At 51.6% G+C, this 13,470-nt stretch overlaps 1 protein-coding gene across 11 annotated transcripts in view; it reads left to right on the forward strand.

The window, feature by feature from the left end:
- Gtf2i (general transcription factor IIi) overlaps positions 1-8,398 on the forward strand; it is an 85,698-nt gene extending 77,300 nt beyond the window's left edge. For all 11 annotated transcript variants that reach the window (XM_005344662.3, XM_013350622.2, XM_013350616.2 and 8 more), the window contains 9 exons: positions 833-888; positions 1,146-1,226; positions 2,079-2,162; positions 2,406-2,589; positions 3,854-3,882; positions 5,425-5,466; positions 6,063-6,104; positions 6,738-6,810; positions 7,372-8,398. In XM_005344662.3, coding sequence (XP_005344719.1) covers positions 833-888; positions 1,146-1,226; positions 2,079-2,162; positions 2,406-2,589; positions 3,854-3,882; positions 5,425-5,466; positions 6,063-6,104; positions 6,738-6,796 — 577 coding nt within the window. In that variant the 3' untranslated portion in view covers positions 6,797-6,810; positions 7,372-8,398. The remainder of the gene's footprint in view (positions 1-832; positions 889-1,145; positions 1,227-2,078; positions 2,163-2,405; positions 2,590-3,853; positions 3,883-5,424; positions 5,467-6,062; positions 6,105-6,737; positions 6,811-7,371) is intronic.
- The last annotated feature ends 5,072 nt before the right edge of the window (positions 8,399-13,470 follow it).

Here is a 13,470-nt window from a genome sequence, read left to right on the forward strand (position 1 = left end):
CTCTTGTAGACCAGGCTGGTCTCGAACTCACAGAGATCCACCTGCCTCTGCCTCCCGAGTGCTGGGATTAAAGGCGTGCGCCACCATTGCCCGGCCAAATAAATAAATCTTTAAAAAAAAAAAAAAAAATGAGGACCTGAGTGGAGAAGACGCCCTGGGGCTGGCCTCCCAGTGTGCTATCCTGGATTGAAACTGCTCTCCAAGAGACTAAGTCATTATAGGGATGGAGAGACAACCCAGCGCTTTAGAGTGCTTGCTGCACAGCTTGGGGACCTGAATCCAGGTGCCAGCTCCCTCATAACAAGCAAGGAGGAGCACGTGACCTTAGTGCTGGGGTTTGGGCAGAGGCAGGAGGATCTTTGGGGCTGCTGCCTGGGGTGGGAATGTGAGCTACAGGTTCTAGCGAGATCCTGTCTGAATGAGACGAGAGTAATAGAGGTCACCTGGGCCCTCCTGGCCTCTGCTCACACAGACTGTGCACCAGCACACGTGTGTACGTGCAACACAGGCCCTTTTATTTGTTTGGGTGTGGCTTGCCCACTTGCTTTTCGAGCATATACCTAGGCTATAGGCATGGGCATTTCTTCTGCTCTTGGGTCGCATACTGATCCTCAGAACATGCTTTCCCCTTGGGAAGAAAATAGCAGCGGCAATGGCATGTCCAGAGAGAGTCCAGCAGCAGTAGAGGCTAGTGTAGTTGACCCTTCTTGGGCCCAGGTTGCTTCCAAGTGCTGCGTGTGGTTGGCAGAGCTGTCAGCTACACGCTGCATCATCTTCCCTGGGTGTCTTGTTCCGGGTTAACCAGCCTATTCCTTTTTTCTCTTGCTTGTAGACCTGAGATGTTCGAGACGGCCATCAAAGAGAGCACCTCTTCCAAAAGCCCTCCGAGTGAGTGTCCTTTGAGAACAGTGTGACTTTGGGCAGTCGTTAGTTCTAGAGCAGTGAACACTGCACAGTGTTGCTCCGCAGAAAGTCTGCCATCTTTAGTGCCTTCCTGGAATAAAACCAGCATGCAAGTACCAGCCCTTCTGGGCCAGGCTGTGACCAGCTGATGACTGACTGTGGGCATGCAACTTTGGGTTATTAAAGAAAATTCTGACTACATGTGTTTTGTCTAACCCCTAATCTTTAGTTTTCACTTTCAGGGAAGATAAACTCATCACCCAACGTTAATACTACTGCATCAGGTGTGGAAGACCTTAACATCATTCAGGTGACAATTCCAGGTACGATTTCTGCCTCGTGGACTCTGTCAGACTCCAGAACCTGTTTCCGGACTGGTTCCTATTCCCTGTGGCAGCTCATGCAGTGCAGCTTCTCTCTGTCAGCATGGCTGCACAGCACTGGACCTAAATTCAGTCCTGCTCATGACTCCGTGTCTCTAAAGTCTCTCTGGAGGCTGGGGAGAGGGACGGCTCAGTGGGTAAGAGCACTGGCTGCTCCCGGGGGCTCTAGTTTGACTTCCAGCACCTGCACGGTGGCTCACAGCCAGTTATAACTACACTCCCATAGACCTGACACACTTTACTGACCGACGTGGGCATTGGACACACACTTGGTATGCAGGCATATATACAGGAAAAACTCCCATACATATAAAGAAATCTTTTAAAAAATAAAATCTTTTTTAGCCAGGCAGTACTGGCGCACACCTTAATATTTAATCTCTGAGTTCAAGGACAGCTAGAGCTACACAGAGAAATCCTGTCCTGAAAAACCAAAATAAGTAAATAAGATTTCTTTAATGAAAATCTGTGTGAGCCAGCAGGGTTGTTGACTCAACAGGAATGGAGTTGTCTCCTCTTAAGCTGGTGTTAGAACTCTGTTTTCCTTTTGCCTTGGTGATGTCATCATTTGGGAACCCCCCCCCACCCTTTTTCCTTTTTTTTTTTTTTTTTAATTTATGACAGAATCTCATTATATAGTTCTGTCTGACCTAGAACTCACAGAGATCCACCTGCCTCTGCCTCCTGAGTGCTGGGGTTAAAGGTGTGCATTACCGCTCCTGGCTTAAAAACCCTTGCTAGAAAACGTAAGTCGGATGCCAGTGTACTCATGGCTTTCCCCTTGTCCTTCAGATGACGACAATGAACGACTGTCCAAAGTTGAAAAGGCCAGGCAACTTCGTGAGCAGGTCAATGACCTCTTCAGCCGGAAGTTTGGTAAGTTTGTAACAACTGAGGAAGCAATGTTTCCATGAAAGCCTGTGGATAGAGTCCCTTCATGTGGTTGTTCAGCAGGTGCTCTGTTCATGAGTTCTGTGCTGAGAAACCTTAGATGTTAGGTGCCGTGCTTGATGGCCAGGGTCAGAATCTAATCGGGTTGCTGCCTGGACTTTGTGTGTGATTGCTTTGAAGAAGACTCTTACGGTCACGCTGGTCCCTGTGCTGTTTGTCTCGCTGCAGGTGAAGCTATTGGGATGGGCTTCCCTGTGAAGGTTCCCTACAGGAAAATCACCATCAACCCCGGCTGCGTGGTGGTGGACGGCATGCCCCCCGGGGTGTCCTTCAAGGCCCCCAGTTACCTGGAGATCAGCTCCATGAGGAGGATCCTGGACTCTGCTGAGTTTATCAAGTTCACTGTCATTAGGTGAGCACGCCCTGCTTAGTCAGAATGCGTCTGGAGGCCACCAGGCTGTCCTTCCTCAGAGCGCTGTTGTGTGCATTTGGAAGATGAGATGACAGACATGCCTTTAGTTACCGCGGGCTTTCTCTGCCGGAACTACCTTCCACTGTCTCGTCAGCGCTGGAATCACCAGCGTTCTGCTGCGCCACACACGCTCGGCTCCTATTGGCTCTTGGTGCCTGGTCTGTAGCTCACTGTCACTCAGGCGGCCTCAGACCCTCAGATTCTCTGCCTGAAAGTCCCAGTACAGGTGTGGGCCACCGTGCCTGGCTCTGCCAGCTTTTGGGGATAGGACCCTGCAATGCAGCCTGGGCTGAATTTGGCCTTTTCTTATTTATAGCTATACATCACTGTGTCTTCCATTAGACTAACTCTATTCTACAGTGTTTTGTTTTGTGACAGAATCTCAGTGTATGTCCCTGACTTGGAACTTTTTGTGTAGACCAGGCTGACCTCAAACTCAGAGGTCCGCCTGCCTCTGCCTCCCAAGGGCTGGGACTAAAGTTGTGTGCCACCTTGCTCAGCAGTTCTCCATTTCCTAAGGTGAGAAGTTGGCAGCCATGGCCTGTTTGTCCTTTCAGATGGGCTTACATCCAGCTGTCGCCATTTTCTGACTGCTTTCTCGTGATGCGTAATGAAACCCCAGAGTATCACAGCCTAGAAAACCTAAGCTGTCTGTCAGTTACCACAGGGAAAGCTGGTGTCGCAGAGCGTGTGGTTCTGACGGTAGACCTGCCATTCACTCGACGCTCCAGCTACCCGGACAGAGGGGTTTTTCTCTTTCCACTGTAGTGGAATATTGGGGGCTGTTGTGGGTGGGACAGCATCTCCCCATGTACCTCCGGCTGACTTAGAACCCGCTGTGTAGACCAGGATGGCCGTCAACACTCAGATCTGCTTGTTTCTGCCTCCTGTGTGCTGGGAAGAAAGGCCTGTGCCACCATGCCTGTCCTAGTGCAGCATTTGCTAGTAGTGACCTGCGTGTACTGTCCACGTGTGCTCTAGATAACTAGTCAGACAACACATAGAACATAGCTAACAGTGTAACTAGTGTAAATAACTGATGTGTACATTGTATGTGATACATACCAATACAACTGCGTCATTGTTGGCAGATGGAATAGTATGTCTCTTTCATAGGGTTATAAAGTAGGGCATAAGTGGCATGAATTAACAAAGTAAGCAAATGTTCTTATGAAATAAACATACAATTTGTTTTTCTCTTTAGACCATTTCCAGGACTTGTGATTAATAACCGTGAGTATTTCTTGAATTTTTGTTTTATTTGTTTGGTTTCTCAGGATCTGAGAGTCTGGAGGGTGGGTGCAGTGCAACCTGCAAAATAATGCATTGTAGCCGGGCGGTGGTGGCGCACGCCTTTAATCCCAGCACTCGGGAGGCAGAGGCAGGCGGATCTCTGTGAGTTCGAGACCAGCCTGGTCTACAAGAGCTAGTTCCAGGACAGGCTCCAAAGCCACAGAGAAACCCTGTCTCGAAAAACCAAAAAAAAAAAAAATGCATTGTATCAGCCATCCCTTAGGACGCCCCTCCATGTGAAATTGGTCGGGTTGCTTGACTCCCCTCATCCTCACCTAGTCAGAACATGGTAACTCGGGGGAGGTGGGTGGAGAGCATGTTTAAAGGGCTCATTGTAAGCAGGACTTGGCCAGCTCCTGTTGGGCTAACACAGCTCATTTAGCAGTCACAGTGCTAAAGTTCAGCAGGGCCGCAGGCCCCAAAAGTGCTTGGCATGGAGGGGGAAACCCTGCGATTCCAGGGCTGGGGAGGCAGAAGCAGGGGGATCAGCTGGAGTTCAACACTGTCTCTGGCTATAGAGAGTTCAAGACCAGCCTGGGCCACGTGAGACCCTGTCTCCAAACAGAAAGGGAAGAAGTACTGGTGATGGCCCAGCTAGCAGGACCCACATAAAGGTGGAGAGAGAGAATCACCTTCATAGACTCATCCTCTGGCTTTCATGTTGTGGCGTACATGCTCACACAAACTTCATACACACACAATTTTAAAAGTCCATGATAGCCGGGCGATGGTGGCGCACGCCTTTAATCCCAGCACTCGGGAGGCAGAGGCAGGCGGATCTCTGTGAGTTCGAGACCAGCCTGGTCTACAGAGAGAGTTCCAGGACAGGCTCCAAAGCCACAGAGAAACCCTGTCTCGAAAAACCAAAAAAAAAAAAGTCCATGATAATTTTTTGTTCTTGAGTCTCCCTTGCAAATTTCAGTTCATCTGTCTTTTTTTAAGACAGGACTCAGTGTCACCCTAGCTGACCTGAAGCTCAGCATATGGAACAGGCTGGCCTCGAACCCAAAGAGATACCTGCCTCTGCCTCTGCCTCCTGAGTCCCACATTAAAGGTGTATGCCACTGCAGACACCTCTCCTGTCTTCCAGAGACCGTTTCACACCCCTGTTCATCGGTTCCCATGATGACGTTCGGCTTTGTTCTTGTCCTCGTACAGGACCCTGTGATTCAGGCGACTCCTGTGAAATGTGTGGTTTTGGTGGCATCTACGAGGACTATTAGTGTTCCTTTTTCTGTCCTTTTCCTTTTTCATGTGTGTGGGGTCCTGAGGTGGTCAGGAGACAACTTGTGGCAGTCACTTCTCCCCTGCCATCTATGGGCCTAGGGGTTGAACTCGGGTTGTCAGGTTTGCAGGCGGCATTTTCTCCTGTAGAGCCATCCTGCCTGCTCCGCTCCGCTTGTGCGAAGCGCCGAGTAGGGAATAGTCAGGGATAGTTTACATGTGTCAGGAAGTCGTCTGAACTGTGCCATTTCATTGCAGAGCTCGTTGATCAGAATGAACCCGAAGGCCCTGGGATGCAAGGTAAGAGGAGCACACCACCAGTCCTGCTGCTCACTGTCGCTGCTCACAGTCACAGTGCACACCTATGCACACTCAAAGACACACTTGGGTTCTTCCTCTCCTGACATTACTGAAGACCAGTAAACTTACAGAAACGAGCTGTGGTTCCTACGTGGTAACTGGGCCACAAGCGATATAAACCCCTGATCCCAGGTCATTCGTGATGTCACAGTGCTCGGGATCAGTGGTCTAAAGTGAAACATCAAAGCAAAGAGGCTACCCGGTGAAGTGGGTGCGCATGCATGTGGAGGCTGGGACTGGAGAGCCAGCTCAGTGGTTAGGAACACTGGCTGCTCTTCCCAAGGACCTGGGTTCAATCCCCAGCACCCACAAAGCAGATTACAACTGTCTTAACTCCAGCTCCAGGGCCTCTGAAGGCACCAGAGGTGCACACATGCAACAAAATAACCAAATAATTACAGCAAAAAGTCGACAGGCTGTTTCCGTCACTGGGGTTTTCTCCTTCCTTTTTTTCTTCCCCTCCTTCTAGGCTCTTTAAATAGTCTAAAGCAAGCTTTGAAAATTGCCCAAATGAGACTTGATGTGTTTCTCTTTAGAGTCCGCTGAGGCGAGCCAGTTGGAAGCTCCAGCAACAGAAGGTAAGAGCTGTGCTGCTCCATGTAGAGATCTAGAGTGACCTTGGGACCTCAGGACAGCATGGCTGTGCTGTGTTGTTTTTTAATGTCTGTGGGTGTTTAGCTTGCTTATATTTTTGGGGACCATGCACATGCAGTACCTAAGGAAGCCAGAAGAGGGCATCTGACACCCCACACCAGAATTAGATGTTAATGAACCTTCCTGAGGCTGCTGAGAATCAAACTCAGGTCCCCAAGTGCTCTTTACTGCCGAACCATCTGTCTAGTCCCAAATTATTCTGCATGTTCTGTGGAGACTCCAGGCAGGCTCCCTCTTTTTTTCCCATGTGGCTCTGGCTAAATTCTAGATCCCTATAGCCTAGTCAGGGCATGACCAGAAGTACACGCAAAGCAATATGGAATCTGTTCCTGGCAGATCAGGTGGTGAGCTGCCTGTGGCTCGGCAGATGAACACTTGCTAAGCTTGTGCCAGGCCCTGGGTTCCTTACAGAACAAACTAGAGGATGGCGGGCAGGTCTCGGTGGGCCGGTGTGGCTCCCGGTACAGACAGCCAGGTCTCGGTGGGCCGGTGTGGCTCCTGGTACAGGCAGGCGGCTTTGCTTCAGTAGTGCAGCTCCTATTGCCCTTCTCCCTTAGAAATTAAAGACACGGATGGGAGCTCACAGATCAAGCAGGAGCCAGACCCCACGTGGTAGACCGCGTCTCCAGGGTAAGATCATCTCCCCCCCACTGCCCTTGGTCCACACCTACCTGCAGAAGCAGCCATCGCTTCTGTGAAGGCCACCCTCAGGGAACACATGCCCGCTGGGGGCTGCAGGCTGCCGTTTTTCTCACTCAGATGTAGAAGCACAGGCGTGAGGGCACAGGCATAGGCAGGTGAAGCTCTCCCGGGTTCCAGGCAGCCAGGGTAGGTGGTGTGGCTGTGTCTTGGGATAGAGGGCTGTGTGGTAATGTAACTGTACTCCTCCTTAGGAGAAGCAGGTTTTGAAACTGGATGCCAAGTTTCCTCAGTGACAAGCCCAGCCCCATTGTCACTGACCCAGCCACTAATGGGGGTTATCTGTAACCCACAAGTAAGGAGACTGCATTCTGTCACCCAGCCCCCGCCTGCCTTCCGCTGTGTTTCCCAGCTTAGGCTAGCAGATCAGGAGCCGTCTTTCACACCTGCGTTTGTGTGGTTCTTTTATCAGCGCCTGCAGGGTGTGTGGCAAGAGGTTTGTCTTGCTGCTGCCTTCCAGCTAACCCATTGCCTGCCTGTTTTTCTCTCCAGCTCAGCTTCCGGCGTGAGTGGTGGAGAAGAGCTTTCGGACGCGCCCTGCCAGCTCTGTAATATACTGTATAACAGAAATACCTTCTATACAAACCTTCTTTTCTACTTCTAGATAGAAATGTCTACTTTCTCAGCAGTCCTGTGAATCGAACTACGCAGCATGATGAGGTGCGCGTGCCTGGCTGGCTTGGGAATGCACTAGAAGGATTTCGCAGCGGTGCTGGAGAGAGATAGGGAATGGCAGGGACAACTTTTAGATTTTTTTTTTTTTTTTTTTATATATAAATGCGTTGGGCAGAGCCTTGGGCTGTGGCGCGTATTCCAGTCAGTGGAGATGTTCCTCCCGGGCATCTTGGCTTCCGCAGCGAAGAAAACCCTTGTGCTAGGCAGTGCTTTAGTTTTTCTATTGAAAATCATTTCTGTGACCTTGCACTCGGCTCCCCTTCCGGCCTGAGGGAGGGCTGCTGTCTCTCCGTCTGACTAGGGCCTTCGCCTGAGCTCCATCATGGTTCCTCTGTTTTGACGTAATTAAAAGCCAGGCCGGCCAGTGAGCAGCCAGTGTCTCCACGTAGAGAATGCTCTCAGAGCCTCTTGTACCCTTACTTTACTGCAAGTAATCTGGGTGTACCCTGAAGAGGCCGGAGGTCAGGTTGCTTGCTGTAGCAGCTGGATGACTCGGCCTCCCCACCTGGGACCCACAGTGGCCTGTGTGGGTGCTGTGGGGCGCAGCTCTGAGCCGAGTCAGGCTGGGCTGTGGGGAGAGACGGGCAAGGTCTCTGCACCTCGGTGTTCCCACCCTAAGGCCTGAAAGCTGAGGCTCGCAGACGACGCAGCTGTATAAAGTACCAGCTCTCAGAAGGTAGAGGATGCGAAGGCACAGTTGGCAGTAGCGCCACCACGGTGTTCACAATGGGAAATTATATCACACGGTAGCAGAGATAGGCATTTTTATGTGTTCCTTATATTTTACCTCAAATTGTAGATATAGGGTAATAAATAAAATCCATCCATGCCTTTCACATGCAAATTCATTCTTCCTAAATTGTCTCCATGCGTGTCTAGTGGGGGTGTGGGCTGGTGGCAGTAGGAGATGGGAGGACTGGCTGGGGTGTTCCCCTCAGTCCCTCTTGGATTGAACATTCCTGGTGTTTTTGAAGAAGTCCCTCTTAGTCCCAGAGCCGTGTCCAGCCCCTACACTCTTGCATCTTACCTGTGTTGAAGAAAGAACTCTGAGGGAAAGCTACGCCACGGGGGATCTTCTGAGTCCTGCAGTTAGAAGCCATCTGCTGCCCAGGGCAGGGGAATAAGCAGAAGATGCTGTCCACTCAGGTGCAGCCACCCGAGAGTGTGAGAGGATGACGGGCATACTGACCCCTGCTCCCAGTGGTACCTTAGTGCTCTTTGTATGCCTCCTCCCCTGCTGGGGTGACTGCAGCAGTATTAGCTCAGTTGTCATGGTAACACGGTGCCCAGGAGCACCAGCCAGGATCCTTCAGACCCTCTTTGGCCTTTAGTGGGCACAGTGGAGCAGCGAGGAAACAGCGGGAGCGGACTGATGTTGTTTTCTGGGGCACACTTCTTTGGCACCCACCGTCTTTCCATCAGACCCCTCCTCTCAGCCTCTGCCACCTCACCAAGGCTGAGGTCATGCCCTCATCGAGTGGGCCTTTTGAGACATTACCCACGTCATAGCACACAACACAACTGTCCCTGGACCGGCGTGGCTCGTTTACAAGTAGGTAGCATAACAGCTTCCGATTCTAGGGATCCTGGCTGATGAGCACCATAGCGATCGGGCGTGGAGACAGCTGTGGTCTCCAGTTCTAGTGGCTGGGAATGTGCTCATGTAGATGTGTGAACCCCAAGTTCTGTTCCAGCACTGCACACACCAGGTATGAGGGCGGGGCCACAGAGCCAGGTCTTTCTCTGTTCAAGGTCAGTCTGTGCTAAACTAGATTCATTTAAATAAAAAGTTTAGTGGTATATAGAGCCCAGGAGGGTTGACCCTCCGGTTGTCCAGCTGCCCTGCTGTCTGGCCGTGTGATCTGACACCTAGTGGGTGGCCCCTCACCTGCCTCACCTACACGTGGTTCCTGTGGTCTGGTTTTGAGGAAGAGCAGCGCTGAAAGCTGCGCTGACACAATGCCGATGTGTAAGGTGTTTCCTGCCCCAGAAGGAACAGAAACGAGCCTCGTGTTTATTAGCTTTGCCTTGTACACCGAGTCCAGTCAGCTCCCCTAGGGATCCACCTCTGGAAGCATCAGTGTCTCCAGCTGGGAGATCTGCTACTGTGTACTGCCCCAATTGTTGTGGTTAATTTCTCCATTCAAAGGACTTGAGAGAGGCCGGTGGCTACAGCCAAGCATGGTAGAACAGGCTCGTGATCCCCACACTCGGAGACCAAGACCCTCTGTGTCTCCAAAAACAAAAACTCAGCAGGTGTTCAAAATGTCAAGTTGAAAGCCAGGTATGATGGTTCCTGCCTGTCTGGAGGCTGTGGCAGAAGAATCAGGAGTACAAGATCATCTTGGTCTGCGTGGTGAGTTCAAGGCCAGTCAGCTGCAGGAGATCCTGTCTCAGAAAGCCAGTAAGAAGATGCCCTGAGCTGAGCCTAGGGGGAGATGCCTGTGATTCCAGCCCTCAGGGAGGCAGGGCCCACACTCAGGGCTGTGGGATGGTAGAATCTCGCTCCTTGGTGACTGCTGATGCCTCCCACGGAGTAGTGGCTTCTGTCCTTTGGAGACAGTCTGGGCCCCTGTGTGCCGTGTGAGATGGCATGCCCCATTCCTGACCCACATTCTGAGGGGAAAGCAATTGTGTAGCCCCTGTGCTGTGGGGCTCTCCCCCTGCAGGTGACTGCCCTGGAGCTCTTGCCTGGGTTGAGCATGCACCTGGAGACAGAGTTGGGGAGCAGGCTACACTGTGTGTCTGGTGCTCACCAAGGCCAGAAGAGGGCATTTCATCCTGTGTAGCTAGAGTATTCTGGAAATTGAACCCAGGCCTTCTGAGAGAACAGTCAGTGCTCCTTAACCATGGGGCTGTCTCTCTAACCCTTTCACCCACTTTTTTACCTGACTTCTACCCTGAGATAGGGGTTCCAGGCGAGCCAACACACCTCTAAGACTCAGGGCTAGGTAGCTAGGGCACGCCTTTAATCCCAGCACTCTGAGAGGCAGAGGCAGGTGGATCTCTTGAGTTCAAGACCAGCCTTATCTACAGAGTGAGCATTCCACGACAGCTAGGGCTTTGCACACAGAGAAACTCTGTCACAATCCTCCCCCCTCTCCCCCCAATAACAACACACTCAGGGCCGTCTATCTGAATTCAAAGCCGTGGGTTCTGTCCCTACATAAACCAGGCATGGTGAGACCTTGCCTTTCAAAATGTGACCATCCTGGAGCATGTGACTAGCACTTCTGGTGACCATAGGGGAAAAGAACAGATCTTGTCACATGGGGAGACGGGAGCAGGGTGTCCCCCTTTTCCATATAGTTGGGGGTGGCACGTGCTCAGCTGGAGCGCCTGCCCAGCGTGCAAACTCCCATAAACCAGGCAATTCCAGCACTCAGTATATGCAGGGGAATAGCTCAGGCTAGCCTGGGCTATGTGAAATCTCATCACAAAACCGTCTATTACATTCTATGTATTGTTCAGGAAAATGGTGTTCGGGGAGTCTTGCCTGGCTTGGCCCAGGGTACACAGTGCAGGTAGAGCCTATTGGTAAATCCATATGCTGTGTGAGGGTGGCAGGTCTTTAATCCCAGCACTCAGGAGGCAGGGGCAAGAGGATCTCTGAGTTGGAGGCCAGCCTGGTCTACAAAGGGAGATCCAGGACAGCCAGGGCTCCACAGAAACCGTATCAATTATAACCACCCTGAGCACTGACTTTGCCACTTGCCCCAGTTCCGGTCAACTGACGTGGCTCACTAGTGGCCAGCATTTGCCAGGCCTCACTCTTGACCTTGTTCGCAACTCACACCGTCCGTGAAGTAGGTCAAGCCGCTGTTTTATAGATGAGGAAACCGGCACAGGAAGCTGGGAGTAAGATTGCCAAGGGGCATTCCAGAAGCGGAGTCTGCGCTCCAGGGAGTCCTGTGCAGCGAGCTGCAGGGCACAGTGCCCACAGCTCAGAGCTGTTGGAACCCTTGGAGGGGTCTGGGGAGAAGGGAGTCTCCAGCATCAGAGCTGAGGGGTATCCTGCGCCGGACTCTCTGCAGCTACTGGACAGTCTGCTGTGGCCTCACACTCCTCCCGCGTGTTGCTGAGAAAGGAGTCTCCCAGTAGGTAAGGGCTAGAAAACTGCCTCGGTGAGCCTGTGCAAACCCTCACGGCCTTATCCACAGAGCCCGAAACCCTGTCGACTTTTCCCAGGGGCCTGGGAAAACGGGAGGTTCACTGGTCACTTAAGAAGCAGCAGAAAGATGGGTGCTGGTGACACACACCTTTTATCCCAGCACTTGGGAGACAGAGGCAGGCGGATCTCTGAGTTGGAGGTCAGCCAGTTCTACGGAGTGAGTTTCAGGACATCTAGGGCTGCACAGAGAAACCCGGTCTCAAAAAACCAATGAGGGGGGCCTGGAGAGATGGCTCAGGGGTTAATAGCATTGTCTGCTATTCCAAAGGTCCTGAGTTCAATTCCCAGCAACCACATGGTGGCTCACAACCATCTGTAATGAGGTCAGGTGCCCTCTTCTGGCCTGAAGGGATATATTGTATACTAAATAAATAAATATTTAAAAAAAAAAAAAAAAACAATGAGGGGGAGGGGGGAGACAGAGGCAGCAGGCGGGGTTTAGGCTAAACATGCCGAGAACTAATGGTGAAGGCGGGTTTGTTTCAATCTGGGGAAGCCCCACGTTCCTTCTGATGGAAGGTCCATGAGGTCACCTCCCAGTCCTCTTCCCCAACAGCAAGCAACTTGTCAGATCTCTGCCTAGACTTGGGGATTTCCTGGTTAAGGAAATGGCCAGCCTGGCCTCTGGTCTAGTGGGAGGCCAAGTGGCTGAGGGCAGCAGAGCCTGACGGGAGATGGGCCGAAGTGCTCTGCCCGCTGACTCCCTGGGATCATGTGCCCAGTCATTTATTTGTCAGCCCTTCATTCACACCGCTCCAAGGCCAGTGATTAATGGGTGTGGGTCTGAGGGGCTGGAGAGATTCAGGCTCAGATTCAGCACTTAAGAGAGCTTGCTGTTTCCCAGAGAGCCTGAGTTCAGTTCCCAGCACCCACCTGTAGTTTGAGGTCCAGGGAACCTTACGCCCTTTTCTGGCCTCCATGGGTACTAGAACACTGGTGTCATACATTCATGTAAATGTACACATAAGTAAAAACAAATCCTTAGCCGTGTGTGTGTGTGTGTGTGTGTGTGTGTGTCCACTCCCTTAATCCCAGCACTCAGGGCAGAGGCAGGCAGATCTCTGAGTTCAAGGCTAGCCTGGTCTACAGAGCGAGTTCCAGACAGTCAGGGCTGCTATTACACAGAGAAAGCCTGTCTCGAAAAATAATTAAGTGTTAAATTATATTTCTTAAAATCTTAACTATGCCTCAGTTCTTTCATCTGTGAAATGGGGAAAGTAATAGTCTCTTCCACTCAGAAGACTTGTCATGAGATGTGATCCTAAGTATAAATCACATCCAGGCGCCACACTTACAATATCAACCCTTGGGAGGCTAGCCTGGGCTTCAGAAACCTTGTCTCAAATCTGAGGCTGTGGCCTTGTTAGAGTATGTCTGTCACCCATGAAGCCCTGGGTTTCGATCTCCAGCCCATCTAAACTGGGCATGGTGTCTACACTTCCAGTGCTCAAGAGGTGGAGGCAGGAGGATCTGGAGTCCAAGGATAGCCTTAGCTCAGTAGAGTGGGAGGCCAGCTGGGGCTCCATGAAACTATCTCTAGAGAAAATAGAGGAGGGCCATAGAACCTCTGAAGCTAATCCTCACTGCCAACTCGACAGGATTTACAGTCACTGTGGGAGTGTACCACTGACCGTTTCAAAAAACTGACCCGGCCGGGCGGTGGTGGCGCACGCCTTTAATCCCAGCACTCGGGAGGCAGAGGCAGGCGGATCTCTGTGAGTTCGAGGCCAGCCTGGTCTACAAAG

Source organism: Microtus ochrogaster, chromosome 2 (assembly GCF_000317375.1).
Source record: "Microtus ochrogaster isolate Prairie Vole_2 chromosome 2, MicOch1.0, whole genome shotgun sequence".
Classification (NCBI taxonomy): domain Eukaryota; kingdom Metazoa; phylum Chordata; class Mammalia; order Rodentia; family Cricetidae; genus Microtus; species Microtus ochrogaster.